The sequence below is a fragment of the Mchenga conophoros genome, linkage group LG17, assembly GCF_057382185.1.
Source record: "Mchenga conophoros isolate Kocher_MC1m ecotype Shallow Benthic linkage group LG17, M_conophoros_male_GT1.1, whole genome shotgun sequence".
Classification (NCBI taxonomy): domain Eukaryota; kingdom Metazoa; phylum Chordata; class Actinopteri; order Cichliformes; family Cichlidae; genus Mchenga; species Mchenga conophoros.
The window spans coordinates 16,587,071-16,607,483 of record NC_140542.1 but is presented as its reverse complement, the minus strand read 5'-3'; the positions used below and the strand labels follow the sequence as shown (position 1 = coordinate 16,607,483).

The 20,413-nt window shown below is 39.3% G+C and overlaps 1 protein-coding gene across 6 annotated transcripts in view; it reads left to right on the top strand.

The window, feature by feature from the left end:
- eps15l1a (epidermal growth factor receptor pathway substrate 15-like 1a) overlaps window positions 1–20,413 on the top strand; it is a 54,710-nt gene that overhangs the window by 7,951 nt on the left and 26,346 nt on the right. For 2 of the 6 annotated variants that reach the window (XM_085251641.1, XM_085251644.1), the window contains exons 4-20: window positions 107–154; window positions 390–485; window positions 678–746; window positions 2,005–2,130; window positions 2,638–2,697; window positions 5,206–5,448; window positions 6,560–6,717; window positions 7,924–8,080; window positions 9,070–9,132; window positions 9,372–9,392; window positions 12,185–12,270; window positions 14,542–14,574; window positions 16,458–16,530; window positions 17,375–17,536; window positions 17,845–18,042; window positions 18,748–18,927; window positions 19,452–19,557. In XM_085251641.1, coding sequence (XP_085107767.1) covers window positions 107–154; window positions 390–485; window positions 678–746; window positions 2,005–2,130; window positions 2,638–2,697; window positions 5,206–5,448; window positions 6,560–6,717; window positions 7,924–8,080; window positions 9,070–9,132; window positions 9,372–9,392; window positions 12,185–12,270; window positions 14,542–14,574; window positions 16,458–16,530; window positions 17,375–17,536; window positions 17,845–18,042; window positions 18,748–18,927; window positions 19,452–19,557 — 1,879 coding nt within the window. The remainder of the gene's footprint in view (window positions 1–106; window positions 155–389; window positions 486–677; window positions 747–2,004; window positions 2,131–2,637; window positions 2,698–5,205; window positions 5,449–6,559; window positions 6,718–7,923; window positions 8,081–9,069; window positions 9,133–9,371; window positions 9,393–12,184; window positions 12,271–14,541; window positions 14,575–16,457; window positions 16,531–17,374; window positions 17,537–17,844; window positions 18,043–18,747; window positions 18,928–19,451; window positions 19,558–20,413) is intronic. The other 4 variants (XM_085251643.1, XM_085251642.1, XM_085251647.1 and 1 more) reach the window with 3 other exon arrangements.

The following is a 20,413-nucleotide window of genomic DNA, read 5'->3' as shown; positions in this document are numbered from 1 at the left end:
TAAACCACAGTAACGTAAGACTAATGGTTGATAATGTTATTTTTCCATTTCATCTTTTCATTTGTTTATTTAACCTTTAATCATGTACTTGTGCGTTGTGTTTCAGATCTGGGATTTGGCTGATCCTGATGGCAAAGGCTACTTGGACAAACAGGTGAGGTAGAGTTTTAGAGATGATTGTAAATAAACAAAAGCAAACATGTACAGATTGATCTACATCACACTGTCCAAAGAAACAGTAATAAAAATGTACTTTTGAGAGCATGGAGGAGAATATGTTTAATTCTCTTAGACATACTGTTGTTCTAATTAATAAAAGCAATTGGTAGAAGTCTTTTTAATACTACATGTGAAGGACACAATGGGAAGCACTTTGTTTTCTTACTCAGGGGTTTTATGTGGCTCTACGACTGGTTGCCTGTGCTCAGAACAGTCTGGAAGTCAGCTTGTCCAGTCTCAGCCTAACAGTCCCTCCTCCGAAGTTTGTGAGTGTATTCCTCATTCGAGCAAAAACTGTCATATTTTGTATACAGAAACTACAGCTTACTAGAATTATAATTCTTTTGCTCATATTCATTTTGTAGATGAACAGACTCTGTCATACTCATTTCAATTCATTATATTATTAAACCTTTTCTTGAAAGTTGGAAAATGATCACTGTAACGTGTGATTGCAGAAGGACACCAGCAGCCCATCTCTAAGCAGCACAGCCTCCGTTCCTGCTGAATCGCACTGGGCTGTCAGGGTGTGTACAAATACACACACACACACACACTGACGCAGACTTTGAGATGTTGAAGTAAAGCAATAATTACAGAATGGCCTTGAGAGATTGAAAAGAAGGCAACTCAATGTCTTTAGTTTTATGAAGATGTTTTGCCTCTCATCCAAGAGGTTTCTTTGTTTGTAAAATCCCAGGTAATAAACCCCTACTGGGGGCTGCCCCCTTTGAAGGTGGTCCCGAGGGTCTTTAACTGACTATTGATCATTTGAGTCCTGACAAAGAGGGTGTGAAAAATAGTGTGGGTTATTCCTGTCACCAGAGCCTCACTCCAGCATCGCCTTAATGTGGTCAAAATTTGTTTTCTCAAACTGGCTGATGAAGGTTTGACAGATGTTTTTATCCAGGCTTTGGATTTCTACAAGCACGTGTGTCGACTGTATTCAAAAAGTCATGTTTATAGTGTAATGTCTATACTGATTTTCATAAATAAAATATCTCAATAAATAAAATAAAAAATAACACTGAAACTAATAAAAACTAAACGTTTTAAAAAATTGAAAATAGAACTGAAACAAGAAACTCTGGCAACTAACTAAAATTAAACTGAATTGAAAACAAAGACCTGTATTCTTTGCTCTCATTGGTAGTTACTTCAGTCACATGCCTGAAAATTTAGAAAAGTTTATCTCAGGTCCCGCCCACTTCCTGTTGCTGCGGCCTGTAATTGTTTGACGCTGCTGAATGACATTCACTTTTTACGGTAGGTGGTTGCCACATCGTTGTGGATCCCTTACAGTGTGTACATAGCTTAACTTTCTTTTTGATGTAAACTTCATCCATTATCTTTCATTTATGTGTAGAGTGATTTGTCAGAGTTATAGAATCACACATATACCTGCTTAATTACAGAATGCACAATTTTTTTGCACGAAAACTTAACAACGTTGTAATATTCAGATACTTTGCTTTTACACAAATGAAAAACCTGTTTGTGCTCTTGCTTTGGCAGCACTCAGAGTTTGTGCATCACATGGCATACATTGTGTTAACTTTGCTTATGAGTTATGACTTCTTTTTTAAATTTAGCACAAGCTATGTTTAGCTTATGTATAATTTAAGAAACCCCCTCTGTGCAAAGCCTCAAATTGTAGCAGATGATTGCCATCATATCTCCAAGCTCCAAAAATTGTATTTGGGAAAGCAACGTTTGTCTTTATGGTATGAATAAACACAAGATGTTTAAGCTTTTGAAATAAATAGTGTGTCTTTTGCTTTGTAGCCAGAGGAGAAGAATAAATTTGATGGGATTTTTGAAAGTCTGGTTCCAGTCAACGGCCTGCTGTCAGGAGAGAAAGTCCGCCCAGTCTTAATCAACTCCAAGCTACCTCTGGATGTCCTTGGGAAGGTATTTAGTCCAATTAGGATTTTTGTTTTGGACTTAAGAAGAAGCCCAAGGATGCGTAAACATGGCGTTTTGGTTTGTGTTGAAGCTTTAAAATACTGAAGGCAGAATGTAATGGGTTTTCTTTCAGAAACATTCAGTTATATGAATGTAAACGGTAAATACACTGGGTCTTAAGTAGCACTTTTCTACTTTACCTGTGCACTCAAAGCTTCACACCCACTCATACAAGTACTGTTTTTTTCTAAGTAAGTGCTTTCTATCTAACATTCATGCATCGGAGAGCCACTTGTATTATTTGGCATGCAGACTGGGAGCAGCCAAGAACCAAACCACCAACCTTCTGATTAGTAGTTGACCTGCTCTATCTCCCAAGTGACAGGCACCCGATAATGTCATGAACTGTTAGAAAATAGTATTTTTTCTGAAGAAATTGAATGTATTGTACTTTAGTTACCTTTTCATTTATCATTGGTCATCTCACTAATCGTGTTTATTTCTTACTGTTAGGTTTGGGACCTGAGTGACATAGACAAGGATGGCCATCTAGACAAAGATGAGTTTGCAGTGGTGAGTGATACTCATCTGATTAACATTGATATGCAAAAGTTTGACCGACAATATCTGTTTCTTTGAAACGTTATGTGAATATAACAAATACTTATCTCCGCAATGGTTAAAATTAACGCTCAAACTGTATTACAAATATCTTGAGAAAGAATACAGTACTTTTTAACCTTTTCAGCTGAAAAAGTAGTTTTTAAACTTTTTTGCACATTTATCACATTTAAATATTAGACAATGATAACCCAAGTAAATACAAAATGATAAGAAGAGAAGGGTAAGAGATCACTGCTTCTCTAATTTCAAGTAATGTGAATGACTGGTTAACAGGAATTCTGGAGATCAAGTTCATGACTGGCAAGAGAGAACTGTTTGTAGGGTTGCTTGAAAGAAAACTCAAACCCCATGTTTGACTGTAGGGATCGTGCACATATGATGAACACAAATAATTTAGTTTTAGGAAAGAAGAGAACAGAATTTTGACTCAAGGTACAAAAAGCTCTCGTGCTGTGTGACTGTCTCTAGCTGGAAATACAGTGGGGCAAAAAAGTATTTAGTCAGCCACCGATTGTGCAAGTTCCCCCACTTAAAATGATGACAGAGGTCAGTAATTTGCACCAGAGGTACACTTCAACTGTGAGAGACAGAATGTGAAAAAAAAATCCATGAATTCACATGGTAGGATTTGTAAAGAATTTATTCGTAAATTAGGGTGGAAAATAAGTATTTGGTCACCTCAAACAAGGAAAATCTCTGGCTCTCACAGACCTGTAACGTCTTCTGTAAGAAGCTTTTCTATCCCCCACTCGTTACCTGTATGAATGGCACCTGTTTGAACTCATCATCTGTATAAAAGACACCTGTCCACAGCCTCAAACAGTCAGACTCCAAACTCCGCCATGGCCAAGACCAAAGAGCTTTCGAAGGACACCAGGAAAAGTATTGTAGACCTGCACCAGACTGGGAAGAGTGAATCTACAATAGGCAAGCAGCTTGGTGTGAAAAAATCAACTGTGGGAGCAATCATCAGAAAATGGAAGACATACAAGACCACTGATAATCTCCCTCGATCTGGGGCTCCACGCAAGATCTCATCCCGTGGGGTCAAAATGATCATGAGAACGGTGAGCAAAGATCCCAGAACCACACGGGGGGACCTGGTGAATGACCTGCAGAGAGCTGGGACCAAAGTAACAAAGGTCACCATCAGTAACACACTACAACGGCAGGGAATCAAATCCCGCAGTGCCAGACGTGTTCCGCTGCTGAAGCCAGTGCATGTCCAGGCCCGTCTGAAGTTTGCCAGAGAGCACATGGATGATACAGCAGAGGATTGGGAGAATGTCATGTGGTCAGATGAAACCAAAGTAGAACTTTTTGGTATAAACTCAACTCGTCGTGTTTGGAGGAAGAAGAATACTGAGTTGCATCCCAAGAACACCATACCTACTGTGAAGCATGGGGGTGGAAACATCATGCTATGGGGCTGTTTTTCTGCCAAGGGGACAGGACGACTGATCCGTGTTAAGGACAGAATGAATGGGGCCATGTATCGTGAGATTTTGAGCCAAAACCTCCTTCCATCAGTGAGAACTTTGAAGATGAGACGAGGCTGGGTCTTCCAACATGACAATGATCCAAAACACACCGCCCGGGCAACAAAGGAGTGGCTCCGTAAGAAGCATTTGAAAGTCCTGGAGTGGCCTAGCCAGTCTCCAGACCTCAACCCCATAGAAAATCTGTGGCGGGAGTTGAAAGTCAGTGTTGCTCGGCGACAGCCCCAAAACATCACTGCTCTCGAGAAGATCTGCATGGAGGAATGGGCCAAAATACCAGCTACTGTGTGTGCAAACCTGGTAAAGACCTATAGTAAACGTTTGACCTCTGTTATTGCCAACAAAGGTTATGTTACAAAGTATTGAGTTGTATTTTTGTTATTGACCAAATACTTATTTTCCACCCTGATTTACGAATAAATTCTTTACAAATCCTACCATATGGATTCATGGATTTTTTTTTCACATTCTGTCTCTCACAGTTGAAGTGTACCTCTGGTGCAAATTACTGACCTCTGTCATCATTTTAGGTGGGGGAACTTGCACAATCGGTGGCTGACTAAATACTTTTTTGCCCCACTGTAACTGTGCGTGCCTACAAGCCAGTGTTTCAACAGATGGAAAAAATGGTCATGTCTCAGCTTTAATAACAAGATAAATGAATTATGAGTATAAGTAGAGAAAGAACTGATTGTGTTTTTTCATTATTACCCAATAGACAAAAGATTTAATGTGAATCAGGTGAACAAGAATTGAGTATTGCCACTGATGAAGTCAATCAAGCACCTTGAGGTGACTGTTGCTGTTTGTTGTATAGATAAAATTGAATTAATTCTGAATCTAATGAGGCTTTCATGTTTGGACTTTTGGCAAAATAACAGGTTTGGGACATAACTCATTTCATTCAGGAGTATGTGAACCAGTAAATATGTAGTATTAGCTTGATATTCTCTCCTAGGCCATGCACCTGGTGTACCGGGCCTTGGAAAAAGAGCCTGTTCCTGCACTCCTCCCCTCTGCTCTCATCCCTCCATCTAAGAGGAAGAAGAGTCTCAGCTCTGTGGCCAGCTCTTTACCTGGACTGCCTGCAAGCCCTCCTCCACCTAAAGATTCTCTACGTTCCACACCCTCCCACGGCAGCATGAACTCGCTCAACAGCACTGGCAGCCTGTCACCCAAACACACACTCAAGTCTGGACAGGTAATAAACATTCTAAAAAATTTAAGGGGACACCAAGTCATTCCCATGCTAGCCAAGAGAAATAATCTCTCCAATTACTCCTGGTTTAGTCCCAGGGCCTCATTTCTGTCACTTGTATTTCACTACCCATAGCCTGTGACCATAGGTGAGGAACGTAGTCTGACTGGTAAATCAGCAGCTTCACTTTTCTCTCATTATCACAACAGATCGGCTATGCTAAAATTGTTAATTCATATTTTCCACCATCATTGTGCACCAAGTAGCCTAGAATTACAAAGGATACTATTAAAAAGGATTTGAAAAGGGTCAAATCCTTGATTAGGAAAATGAATTCAAACAGGTAGAAACGTATACATTTGTTTGTTACCTGTTGAAGTTTTGGGGCCAGGATTCAGGTTCTTGGCCTGCTTAGCGTTAGCATGCTGTCTGTGCAGATACTTGCGAAGAGCCAAAGTTGTGTTGCCATAATGATGCAGCTGCTTTTGTTATTGATGGAGTTTATTCTTTACCATCCTGCTCTCGCCCTGAGACATCAAGTCTCAGTTGTTAACTTAAGTTGAACTTGAACAAGTCTTGATGTAAACAGTGAATCGTTTAGCAGAACGAATTTCAAATTAAATCTATTAAAACTCTCGGATAAGTTTGAGATTTGGTGACAGTCTGAGGACAACTTTACTAAAATTCTTGTGAATGCAGGTTGATGTGTTTAAGTAGACCCTTTAAAAAGTAACAGGCAGTTACTGTTTGGTCAAGTATACTGTCATAACAATGCAGGTAAGGCTACATTACTTTTTTCTTTCCTGAGCCATTATTTTATATTCTCATGCACTCAAACTGTGATGATTCCAGTCAAACTCCCTATAGAGACCTAAAGAGTTGGAGCTCTCTAAGTCTCTGTAGGTTCATTTCTCTGATGTGCAATGCTTATGTATGTATGTATGTATGCATGTATGTATTATGTAAAGTGATCTCCTGAAAAGAATGAGAACCATAGTTAATCATACATGCAAAAGTTGCAAGTCTAGGTAAATGATTTGCAGATAGTTTTAACAGGGTTGATTCAGAGTCAAAAATAAAAAAATGACATAGTGTGAGTCTTTGTCTCTTTCAGCATTCGGTGAACTGGGTGGTCCCTGTGTCAGAGCGTGGCCGCTATGACGATATCTTCCTGAAGACGGATGCTGACATGGATGGTTTTGTCAGTGGACAGGAAGTAAAGGAGATCTTCATGCAATCTGGACTTTCTCAGACTCTTCTTGCCCATATATGGTAGGAACTCAACCACAATTCTTCTCAGTTTTCTGCAGACACTAATATTCATCATTTCTATTAATTAGCAGTGCAATAATTGATACGTTTAAAAAAACAAAAACTGAATTTTATATTTAAAACGTCAATTGCAATTGGTGATGCAAAATGTTTGAAAATGTTGGCAGTCCATTATGAGAGATATAAATACAGTACTGTGAAAAATTGTTTTTTGCATATTTGTCTTGGTTGATTTAGATCATCAAATAAAATGTAATAACTAGAGTAAAGAAGAAATGCAGTTTTTAAATAATGACTATATTCATTCAGGTAAACAAGACCTACCGGAATCATACATTTTGGTTTACACACATTGCTGTGTTTTTAAAAAAGCATTTGGGAAAATTCTGACAAATACTTTATAGATGAGCTATTGTCTTCATCTTTAAGGCCTTAGACTGAGGTAATCAGAGATATGGCAAACACCAGGGTAACGAGACACAGATTAAGCAAAGATAGAGGAAACGAAGAGTCAACAGATAAGGGGAACACAGGAGGCAGGAAAGATGAGATTTAGGGAATTAACTATAAACAGTTAGCGATAATAACAAATTACAAATGGTGGAGACATAACAAAAACTGAGAATAAAACAAAGAGGAGAAATATCCTAGGATAGAAAACTCAAAATTACCAAAACAAAGAACAAACTATTCAGAAACACACAATAATCATAAACAGAACTAAAAAAAAAATCTAATCCAGAGTACTGGGTCATACACGCCAAACCATGATTAAAAAAAAACAAAAAAAACAAAAACGCCAGAAAACTCTCTCATGTGCCTGAATTAAGATTAAAATAATTCTGCCAAGAAGAGCTGCCAAAATTCCTCCACAGCAGATTCCAGGACCAGAAAAAAGAGCTCCACAGATATTGCCACTTATCACAAATCCTTGATTGAAGTTTTTGCTAACAAGAAGGACACATCCAGTTGTTAGTTTGCTGAGATATTACTGGGTGAAAATTATTATAGTACCATAGCTCTGCCCAAAAAATGTGCCAAACGTGACATTGAAAAATGAACTTGGAGCTGCTTGATTTGGTTGCTATTAGACTTGATATGGTTCATTTCCTTTGTATTTTTATTAGACCGAATCTTTGCAATATAAAAGCTGAGGTTAACTGAATGAACTGAATGTGTCTCTGTCGATTATGTTGTTTCTCGCAGGGCTTTAGCAGATACAAGACAGATAGGCAAGCTGACCAGGGAGCAGTTTGCCCTCTCCATGCATCTTATCCAGCAGAAAGTCAGTAAGGGCATTGATCCTCCACAATCCCTGACTGCTGATATGATTCCACCTTCTGAAAGAAGCACTCCACTACCAGTAAGTAGCATCATCAAAGCTGTTAAAGGTGTGCTAATGTCGACATATTCACATCCCCAGCTTGCATGATATAGTATTGGCTGTCACAGTGAGACCTATGTTGTACCTCACCTGTTTTAATTCACAATAAAACATAAAAACTAGTGCTGTCAGTGCACTATCGTTAAAATGACGTTAACGCCATAACCGCATTAACGCGGCAAATCCCCGTTAGTGAGTTAACGCGGATCGCCCCGTGTGTGGGGCTGCACGACGCTAACACGTTAACAAGATAATGCGTTAGCCCGTTAGCGTTTGTTGCTCCCATGCCAACTTTGTTGAGACATGCTGCTGCCATCAAATTCAAAGTGAGCTAATATTAACATTTTCTTAGTTTAAACATTAGACATGTTTTATGAGTATCTTTGTGAATAAAATGTAAGTTTATGAGTTTCAAGTTTGTTGAGTTTATTATTATATTATATACATTTTACAATGACCTGTAGCCTAAAGCCTAGTTGTTGTTTTTTTTAATCAAAATGTGCTTTTGTCATCACTGTTAAGCCATGATTATTTCTTCTCTGGTGGGACATAATGTAATCAAAGTCCCTCTTGTTTAAAAGGTTTTCAAAAGTTTCTGTTTTTACATGGAATAAAGCTACTTTGCTTGCTGTTTTACACCATCATCAGAGAAGTTTGCTGTTTATAAGTATTGCACACGCTGCATCCGCAAAGCCGGCAGCATTGTGGAAGACCCCACGCACCCCTCACACACTCACTCTTCACCCTGCTGCTTTCTTACAAGAGGTACCGGAGCATTTGGGCCCTCACTGCCAGACTGTTTCTTCCCCCAAGCTGTCAGACTCCTGAACACTCAGTGACTGGACTGACACACACACACACACACACACACATTTCACTGGTTGAAATGACAATAAAACCTCTTGACTTTTACACCATCATCAGAGACGTGATGCTGTTTTTCACCACCACCTTCTCTGTGGTTTCAGAGTATGTCAGGATACATTACTCCAGTGGGATCTGAGATGGCTGCTCTGTCAGAAATGAGGCGGGTGAGTCAGTTGTTCTTTACTTCCCTATTCTTCTCTTTCTCAGGCTGCAAGGTGTACATATTTCCCGCTACATGTGTTATCTTGGGAGTGGAAAATAACTCAAACGCTGACCCATGTCAAAATAAAATGGAAATGTTGTGAAGGGTTAAATTGGTGAAACCAAAGACATTTACTGCTCACTGTTCTATCCTCTCTTTGCTGCTAACGTTTCTACCTTTCGCCTCTTCCTCCTCTCTTAGGCCATAATGTTCAAGTTGTGGGTAGGTAACATGGGCTTATAACATACTACTTTCTAAATGCTTTCAGCTTTCACTGATTCCTGGAAAGCATTTGCAAGAATTTTTTCTCCATTTCGATACAGTACAGTAAGATTGCCTCACACTGTAAACTGTCTTGATCATGGCAAGATTCAGGATCACTGGATGAAAAATTGGTTCTTTTTTGTTGAGGATGTCTTTTAAGGAAGCTCAAATCTGTTAGTAGCAGTTGTAGTTGTGGTCTTGCAGTAAATAACTCAATTCAGCAATCATCTACTCAGTTGAACGCGCAAAACTAGTTGCAGTATGACAACAAAAACAGATATATGATACAGTTATTTAAACATACAATATACTCACCAAACACTTGGTTAATTACACCTGTTGAACTCTTTGATGACAGACATATGATCAGCCAATCACATGGCAGCAGCTCCGTGCATTTACGCAGTGGCACTTTTTAAGACGTCAAAGTTCAGCTGAGAATCAGAATGGGGAATAAAGATGATTTAAGTTACCCTGAATGTGGCATTAATTGGCATTGTTTGTGCCAAACTGGCTTGGGTATTTCAGAATCTGCCATTCTACTGATCTAATCTACTTTTCCCACACAACCACTTCTAGGATTTACAAGAAAGAAAAGTAAAGACAAAGAGAAAGTATCTAGTGAGTGTCTGTTCTGTGGCCAGAAATGGCCAACACTGGGGATGTCAGAGGAGAATGGCCAGACTAATAGGAAGGCAACAGTAACTGAGCCTAGCATTCACACAGGGTTACCTAAATTTGACAACACAAGAATGGAACAATGTTACCACGTCTGATGAGTCTCTGTTTCCGCAGCGACATGTGGATGGTAGGGTCAGAATTTGAAATAAACAGCATGACGGTATGGATCCATCCTGCCTTGTGTCAGTGGTTATTACTCACCCCGTCCATTCATTTATGACCACAGTGGATCCGTCTTATGATAGCTGCTACCACCAGAATAACATAACATGTCACAAAGCTCAGATCTTCTAAAACTGGTTTCTTGAACATGACAGGAAGTTAAAGCGAGAACGGGAAATTTGCATCATGACTGTGTAGCAGGCAACTGTGTAATACTGCGATGTCAGTATGGACCAAAATCTCTGGAATGTTCCCAAGACCTTGTTAAATCTGTGCCATGAAGAATTAAGGCAGTTCTGAAAGGGAGAGAACTGGAAACAACAAACTTGAAACTCAAACTTGGAACAGAGATGGAAGAGGGAAACGAAGCGCACAAGAATACACAGTCATGTGGGACGATGTGACAGCAGCAGAGGAAGACAGAGGACTAAATACACAGAGGATAATGAGAAGATGGGAAACACGACTGGAAGTAATCTGACACAACGATGGAGGAAGTAAAAATGAATACACTAAGCACAGGACAAGGGACTATTGAAATAAAAACAAGAGACACACACTAAGATATGGACTTAACACTGGGACTGGGGATCAAACAGACTTGGGAACACAGTCAACCGGAAAGACCGAAAGTAATCAGAAAACAGACACGGGCGAGTAAACAAACATGAAGACGAGGGAGACTAGACATGAAATGTGGAATGCAAGGGAGGGACAGTACCAAAACAAAAGACTAGAACTACAAATGTAACCTTAGCAGGAAATATCTAACTGGACTAGAAATGCAAATGATTAAACCAGAAACCTAAACAATGCCAGAAAAAGCAGAAGAAACAGAAATGCTGTGTCATAGATCCAGCATCACGACAGGTCCACTCAGAAGGATTTTTAATAGAAGAAATGCCAGTCATATCTTTGCAATGAAGACAGGAAATGTGCAGTCTTTTTTTTATAATACTTCACTGAAAGCTTATTTGGTTGTGAAATGTGTGTGATCAGACAACACACATATCTTCCACTCAGCATGTAAGCATAACAAGGGTAGCATGGTGGCGCATGGTTGCTTCACAGCAAAAAAGTACAGGGTTCTTCCCAAAAGTCCAAAGGCAGTTAGTGCGAGTGTGAGCACGGATGGTCGTCTGTTGTCTGTCTGTGTTAGCTTTGCGACAGACTGGCAAGCTGTCCAGGATGTAACCCGCTTCTCACGGGGTACATCCTGTCTTGATGTTATATTAAATCATGCAGGCACTCTAAAACGTATTTTTTTTTACCAATATTACTCTCCAGAGTCTTTACTAACGATTCTTCATTGTGGTGCTTATCAAAAGCAAGCATAAATGGCAGACAGCGTGGAGAGTAATTATTGGGATGATAATGAATTGAATTGATAGAATTTATTTAAATGCCATAATAACTGTAATAAAAACAAAGATAGCACAATGCTTCCGAGATGCATTTTTTTCATAATAGGTTACACAGACATAAAAGCATTGCAGAATCGTTGTCTTATTTTTATTGCAGGTAACATAACGTTATAGTACCATTAAGTTACTCTGCAATTCCCAAAGCTAGAGAGAAAAATACTGGAAGCTTGTTGTAGACCAATATAGATTTTTTTTAAAGGTGAGGTGAAGATAAAATTGAAAAGTCCTGAATCTTTCCTGTCCTTTGCAGGTTGTCATTGGTGGTGACACCTCCCTCACATGTTGGTGATAGACATAGCCCCACCTCCGTGCTGCTCCTCTTCTTGACCTTCAGTTTTTCTCCTATCCGTTTTTACCTCTTTCTCCTTCCATTGGCCTATTCTGCCATGGCTCATTTGGTGCCATTTCATCATCCTACTTCATCGTGTTTGTTGAGACAACTTGACCGTCTCTTATTTTGTCCTTTTTTGCTGTTTTTTACAGGACAGCTCTAGTTCAGTGGGTTCAGGAGAGTTCACTGGCATCAAGGAGTTGGATGACATCAGCCAGGAGATCGCTCAGCTGCAAAGGTAACAAACAGGGTCATCAACAGTACCAAAATTGCAGTACCAAAAAAGCTCCATCACTAATCCACTGTTAACATTAATATCAAGACTTCTAATTCATTTCAGTTCCATCCATTGGTATAATCATAATAACACATAGAACAGTGTTCTACCTTTTCTGTCACCGTTCTATCCTGTCAAAATAATGTTGGAAGTAACAACAAGACATCTTTTAACTATATTTTTATGCAGCAGCATTCTCATTTCCAAAGTTACTTTTATTGTGGCCAGTTTTAGAATTTGAACCATGTCTATAACCCACAGGCAGAGCTTGCTAAATGGTGGGGTGGGGTGCAAATACGCTTTTAGAGACTGCATCCTTAGTCTCTTTAGACTGTTTTCTATCTGTATACATATTTATGTCAAAGGTCACCTGCGAGAAAAAAACATAATCAAAGCCAAATTTCATACGTGCAGGTATTCATTGTCACTTGTGTAAATAAATCCATTACTCATAAATTCATCATATTGTGCATGTAGTACTCAGCAGCCATGTGCACAAAGAAGCCATCACGCATGTGATACTCCACAGTCAACTATTAGTGGTATTATAACAAAGTGGGAGCAGTTGGGAATGCCTGCAACTCACACTAATTTTTCATGGTTTGTGGTAATCTTTGTGCTAGTTAACACATGGTTTCATTTTAGTTATGTCTGTTGTTGATCAGTCATTCTGGTCTTCTACCCTTGACCTGAAATGACAGGGAAATGCCACACATCAATATCTATTGTTGTTTAAGGATTAGTATTCATAAAGAAACCAGCAAGAACAGTATTAAAGAATTGAGAAAATCTTGGTAGGTACCTAGATGTACTTTAAATGCAGGGAAACAGGGATGAAAACTGTGTGCATGTTTTATGTTACAAATAACATGAATAAACAGGCTACCAAAATTGTGTAGCCCACATGGTGTAATGTTGATTATCAGCTGTTCACGGTTGTGGAAGAAGTTTTCAATCCTAAATCCTATACATGTATACAAGTAGAAATACTACAATATATGTACATTCTGTGAAAATAAACTTTTACTAAAGTAGAAGTACAAATGTTCTACGTTAAAATATCCTTTAAAGTCTAAATAATTGTTGAGTCATTAAAGTGTACACCACACGCTAGTACAAACTGTCTTATATTTGGTTTATTTTATATGTAATTTAATAGAGTTAAAGCTTTAAATGGACGTGAAAGTCACATATTTGCCTTTGTATAGTCTTATTATTATTCTGTGAATAAATCAAAAATCACTATGAGAGAATCGATCTGTGCTACACGTCAGTAAGTACTTGTCTTGATTTGTTGACTTGAATGAATGAAGTTTGCCAGTTTAACTACAGCTGTAATTTCTACTGTGTGCTGTTGGATGAACTGACTTATCAGTGGCTTCTGAAAGCTTTCCCTTTTAGTGATGGTTCAATTACATGTGTTTGCTGCAGACTAATCAACTTTTTGTTTGCAAGTTTATATGTCTTTATTTTGTGCAGCATCCTGATTCTCATTAAGAGTGTTCTTTTTATTTATTTGTTTTTAATGGTCACAAAAGGTATATAATAGTGTACAATAGACTAATGGGACAGGAGTGCAGAGTATTCTGAGCTTGACTTATAGTCCCAGGGTTTTTAAGATTACTTGAGCATTAAAGTAGTCTTCAGTAGACAGATTTCATTACTGCTTTACAGCAAAAGATAACTGTAATAGTAAATAATGCATGCTGCACACACAGGATAATTTGGTTTAAACCAGTAAATAGCACCTGTCCATTACTGAGACTGTGATTTAGTCATATTAAGGCCCCTCGTTCTTAGGGCTCTGCCTTACAAACTGTCAGTTCAGGTTAATTCAAGCGAGCAAGTTATGAGACCATGAATTTGCTGCAGTGCTTGCAAAGTAGACACTGTTACGCACAATGGCTTCGTTGTGCATGTGGCTGCTGAGATCTATGCACATGGGTTGTTGAATTTACTTTAATTTGCTTGTGATTATGTTTCCCCTCATGTGTGACTTTTGACATAAACATAATTACACAGATCTGCTTTTCATTAGTTCACCCACCTGCTTATCCACCCATCCATCTATCCATCCATCCATGCATCCATCCATGCATCCATCCATCCATGCATCCATCTACCTACTTAGCCACCCAGTCAGCCAAACACACAGCTATCCACTCTTCCTTTGATGCATGTATTTTATCAAATTTTTTGTTTGTTCACTACTTATTCACTATGCTGCGTCAGCACTCTTGCCTATACCCAGTGGAATACTCTCAGGTAACAAACTGGCTACTTATTACTAAATATACTAAAATGGACTTGCATTCAAATGACACAGAGTGAGCAGTGTCTATCTTACCTATCTTTTTGTTGTGTAATGTTTAAATACTGCTCAAAAACATATTAAAAACCCCACAGAATATAGCATCAGTGCAATTAAATTTCTGGTTAATTGATCTGGTGAGTTAAGCAGCAGAGGTTGGTTGTTAATCAGTTTCAGCTGCTTTGGTGTTAATGAAATTAATAACAGGTGCACTAGAGGGGCAACAATAAGACAACTGCCAAAACAGGAGTGGTTTTACAGGTAGAGACCACTGAGATTTTTTTTTCTTTATGTTTTCTGAATGTTTTTTCACTAGTTATGCATTTGCCTAGGGACAGGGTCACAACTGATACCATGAGGCAATACCTGGTCGCTATAGAGGTTTCACAGGTAGTCCAACTCCTCCATGATGGCACACCAATATGAGCCCTTCTCAGAAGGTTTGCTATGTTTCCCAGCACAGTTCCAGGAACATGGAGAGGATTCTAGATGGTAGGCAGTTACTCTAGGAAAGCTGGACGGGCTTAAAGAAGGTCCTTAACCCATCAGCAGGACTGGCGTTTGCTCCCTTGTGCAAGGAGGAACAGGATGAGCCCTACAAAATGACTGGTGTGAATATCTCTGACCATACAATCAGAAACGGGCATCAATACAATAGCTGTAGGCCCTATACTGCCCAGCACCACGGAGCCCGAAGAGCATTTTCCACAGAATACCAGAATTGCAGGTCCACCACTGACGTCCGATGTTTTTCATAGATGGGAGCAGGTTTAATTTAGGAGTAGGTCAACAATGGTGATGAGAGGCATGTCCAGTTCAGCTCAATTCAGTTTTATTTATGTGTTGCCAACTCACAACAAAATTTGCCTTAAGGCACTTTATATTGTAAAGTAAAGACCCAACAATAATACAAAGTAAACAGAGAAAACCCCAACAATGACCCCCTCTGAGCAAGCACTTTGGTGACAGTCGGATAGAAAAACCCCTTATAAAAGGAAGAACCATCTGCTGCGACTGGTTGGGGTTAGGGCAAGAAGGCAGGTCAAAGACACACTGTGTAAGAGAGCCAGACATTAATAATAACTAATAATTAAATGCAGAGAGCTGTTTAAACACATAGTAAGTGGAAAAAAAAAAGTGTGAAGAGGAAACACTCCCCCAGCAGCAAAACTCAGTGCCTCATGGGAATCCCCCAGCAGCCTCCTAGAGCTATTGCAACCTAAGGGAAGTATCAAGGTCACATGATCCAGCCCTAACGGTATTCTTTATCTAAAAGGAAAGTTTTAAGCCTAATCTTAAAAGTAGTGAGGATGTCTTCCCTCCAAATCCAAACTGGAAGCTGGTTCCACAGGACAGGGGCCTGAAAGCTGAAGGCTCTGCGTCCCATTCTACATTTAAATACTCTAGAAAGCCTGCAGTCTAAGTGCAAAATCCATCCATGGAGGGACGCATAGACCTCTACAGGCTAGGCAACAGCACCCTGACTACCATTACTCATCAGTAGGAAATCCTTTGACCCATTATCAGACATGGTATAGTGGGTCCGTGGCTCCTCATGGTGCCTGACAATGCCCGGCCTCATGTAACAACACATTGGCCTGACCTGAATCCATTGCCAGACATAGATGTGCTTATTTTGTTTTGGGAAATAAAAATACCTTTTATATGATTCTTCTGTCAAGTTGCACACAAAGTTTTTTTTAAAATTGGCACCAGTGAAATACACTTTTCATTTATTTATTCTTATTCTGTAATTATTTTATATACATATTATAAACCTTTAAAATAAGAAAATCAATGTGCCTGTGTTTGTGTGAATGTTTCTGGTTTTGTCCAGGGAGAAGTACACTCTTGAGCAGGACATCAGGGAAGCAGAGGAGGCTATCAGACATAAGAGTGCCGAGGTGCAGGTGAGGACAGCTTGTTTTTTGTCAGTTGGTAGCAACTGGATGTGGACTCAACATAAAATTGAGACACTCTGTCCTTGATGTACGTGTATAATACTCAGCCACCGTTCATTTCTTTATATTGTAATATGTTTTATTTATTTTTTTAAATTGGCCTTGAGCAGTACTTGTATAGGCTTTCTCAAGGCCTTTTAAAGTTTTTCTTTGAACATTGACTGCATTTTTACTCATTTTCAGTACAGTTCTTGACCATTTTCAGGGGAATATTTATTTTTATTTGTTCAGCCACTTAACACTGAACTATGAGTCATTCAAGGATTAAAAAAAAGCACCTAACTAAAGGAACCAATTTTAAATTGTATCTGTAGGTACTTTGTTACTATCAGTTTGTTACGAAGAGAAATAATTTGTTCCCATGTTATTAGGTGAATCTACAAAATGTCCAAAAACAACACAGTTTAACATGTGTAGAATTGTAATTTTGAACTAACAAGGTGGTTCCCAAAGAGCTGTTAGCCTCAGAATCAGCTTTATTGATCAAGTGTGTGTATATATACAATATATGAGGGTTTGTGGTTTTTTCAACGCTGTGACACCAACCTTCATTTATATAGAAGCACATTCTCCCTCTCCTAGCTTTCCCAGAAAGATCTCTATTGCAATCCACTCAGAGAAATTTGAAGCCCAGCAAATATAATGAGGTATCAGGGAATGTGTTCACCCAGCCCAGTTTTGTTGAAGTACAGGGCAGCATATCTGGAATTCAATTCAGTTCAGTTCAATTCAATTCAATTCAATTTTATTTATATAGCGCCAAATCACAACAACAGTTGTTATTGTCTATCAGGAAATGCAGAATGACCTGGACAGAGAGACAACCAGCCTGCAGGAGTTAGAAGCTCAGAAACAAGATGCCCAGGACCGGCTGGAGGAGATGGACCAGCAGAAACACAAATTAGAAGACATGTTGAATGAAGTCCGGATTAAGTGCCAGGAAGAGTCTCAGATGGTAAGAGAGAGAGAGAAGGATGCTGATAATGTAGAAGTTTCCCCTTTGTGGAGTACTGCCTCAGTTATTCTACAACAATCACAGAATCAAAATACCTGAAAATTAATGTATTCAATTTCTAATATGCTGTTTTCAGTGTTTGTTTGTTGAAGTCAAAATTACCTTGAGATAACTAGCATGATGCAAAATAGAAGAAAAGAAGAAATCAAACAGATTAATGTAAAATAATTAGCAACGAGCACAGAGTGGTCTCTTGGCAGGTTTTAACCTCTGACCCAATTCTTTATGCCACCGTTTTCTGCCTTCAGATCTCAAGCCTCCAGACTCAAATCCACTCCCAGGAGTCAGACTTGCTAAACCAGGAAGAAGAGTTGAGCCGGGCCAAGGCTGACCTGGGCCGGCTGCAACAAGAGGAGAATCAGCTGGAGCAAAGCCTGGCCGCAGGCAAGATTCAACTAGAGACCATCATCAAGTCTCTGAAAGCAACCCAGGATGAGATCAACCAGGTAGGGCATAGGTCCTGTTAATGTGTATGTCTAAAGAATGTCAACAGGGGGCACCACCAGAATGTTTAATCCATTTCTTTATCTTGTCAATTAAGTCAGAGGAACCAATTGTGTATGTTTGTCTCAGCTGCTGTGGTGTGGTGTGTCTTCTGTTTCCTGCCAGCCACTGTGCGCGCGCACACACACACACACACACACACACACACACACACACACACACACATAGTGCAGTTTCCATTATTGTTTTATAACATCCACAAGTTGATGTTGAATTCAGTTCTTGTATTATATTTGTACAATTTCAGTGGAAACCTTTTTTTTGCTCTAAGCAGTGTTTTTCATAGCTATGCCAAAAAACATTATTTCTGTGCTTGTGTGTGTGTGTGTGTGTGTGTGTGTGTGTGTATAATAGACAATGCCTTTCATCTTGGCCAAACTGTCTCGTAATGAGGAAAACCTATTTAAGACAAAAAAAGCTTTTTGAAACCAGCTTAAAGAAACTGATCAGTGTTTCCTGGAAGCAAACTTTCAGTAATTTCTATTCATTTTAAATTAACTCAACTTATTGCACTTTTACTGTATGATTTAAATGAGAATTTCACACAGAGGAACATGTTATACCAGTGTCACACCAGCCCAGTGTCACTGGAAATGTTCTGGAAATGTTGTTGTTTTTAACGGTTTGCTTGTATGTATACCTTGCAGGCTCGCAGCAAGCTGTCACAGATTCAAGATAGTCAACAGGAAGTGTCTAAAAGCATTGAGCAGTACAACAGCACCTTGAATGGAAACCATGGAGGCAGCATGACCAACTTGGCTGACATGAGTGAAGGCTTCAGTGACCGAGAGAATGGAGGATTTCCAGCCATGGTGAGAGCAGTACAGGTCAGGATCTTTGATAGAGGTGTGCTTTTATTTTCCAGTGTGCTGTGTAACATTTATTAAGGTCATAGGATTTGGTTTTATAGTCCTGGGTAGACCTGGTGCTCGTTTGTTGTGCCCGATCGTTGTTACCTTTTTCATTTGTGAAGTTCCATATTCACAATTGTAGTGTGGATTTCTTTTTAACTCATCTTGTATGCCATCACAAGTATTTAAGCAAACTTCATTCATATGCCTTCTTAAATTTTACATGACCTTCTATTAAATGCATATGCAACCAAGTGTTATATTGTTTTTGACAAGCAAAGATACAGCTTGTGTGACAGAACGCATAAAGCTGTAGTGAATCTGATCCCATGGATGTATATGTTATGATATGTGCTCACATTACTCGTACAAATACAACAAATGAAATAAAACCTATACATATCATGCATACATATCTAAATATTCTGTTTGTCCACAGCAGAAGAGATGATAAAAGCTTCTGTTCTCTCTCTCTCTCTTTGGCTTTCTCATTTCCACAGGAGGACCCATTCAAAGTGAAGCCATCTGTGTTTAACAGTCAACCTCAGGGGCTTCCCACTGACCCCTTCCAGTCTGAAGACCCCTTCAAAACAGACCCATTCAAAGGTTGTCATCCCCCTTAACTTTCACTGCATCACCATCTCTAAGTGTTCCTCTTAATCTTTTAATACAAGTGGCTTATTCCTCTCCTCTGCTATCCTCTCCTCTCTTTACTGCACTGCATGTTGGGAGTATGGGTGAATGAGTGTCTAAAGATGATTGATGAGTGTGTGGATCACGCCAAATCACAACAACAGTCTCCTCAAGGCATTTTAGATTGTAAGGTGGACCCTACAGTAATACCGACATGAGACTACAACACATAGTCTCTTTTAATATAGGCATTTATGTATTGGAGTGACCCATTACAATATTTTTTAAAGTTAAGTACAACAATGGTTTATACACCATGTAAACCGGATAACTTTTGACTCTGGTGATGAAGTTCATCCAGCCCTCATGAAGATCAAAGTGTGGGCATGGGTTTAGGTGAAGAGTGGCAGGCTGGTGACTGTGGTGAGCAACAACTTGCAGGCTAAACAGCAGGCAACAGTTAGTGCTGTCAACGGCAACCCACAAATATCTCAGCATGATACAGTATAGGCAGCACCTGTCTTTCTGAAAACTGATTTGATAAATGATGTTGTTTGAACATCTGTGGAGTCCCGTGGCAGTGGGCTTTACACCACAGCATCTGGTGATGCAAGGCATGTAAGCTGCTGCTCAGCTTTGAAAATAGATTGCATGAAGCTCTCTATGCACAGTTCTTGATCTGATTTGACGAGTACTTGAAGTTTGGGGGTCTGATGCAACTGACTGCAGAAAGTTGGCGACCTCTGTCTACTATGTGCCTCATCATCCGCTCACCCCGAGTTGCTGACATCCCAATAATAAAACTGACAGTTGACTGTGGAAGTGATAA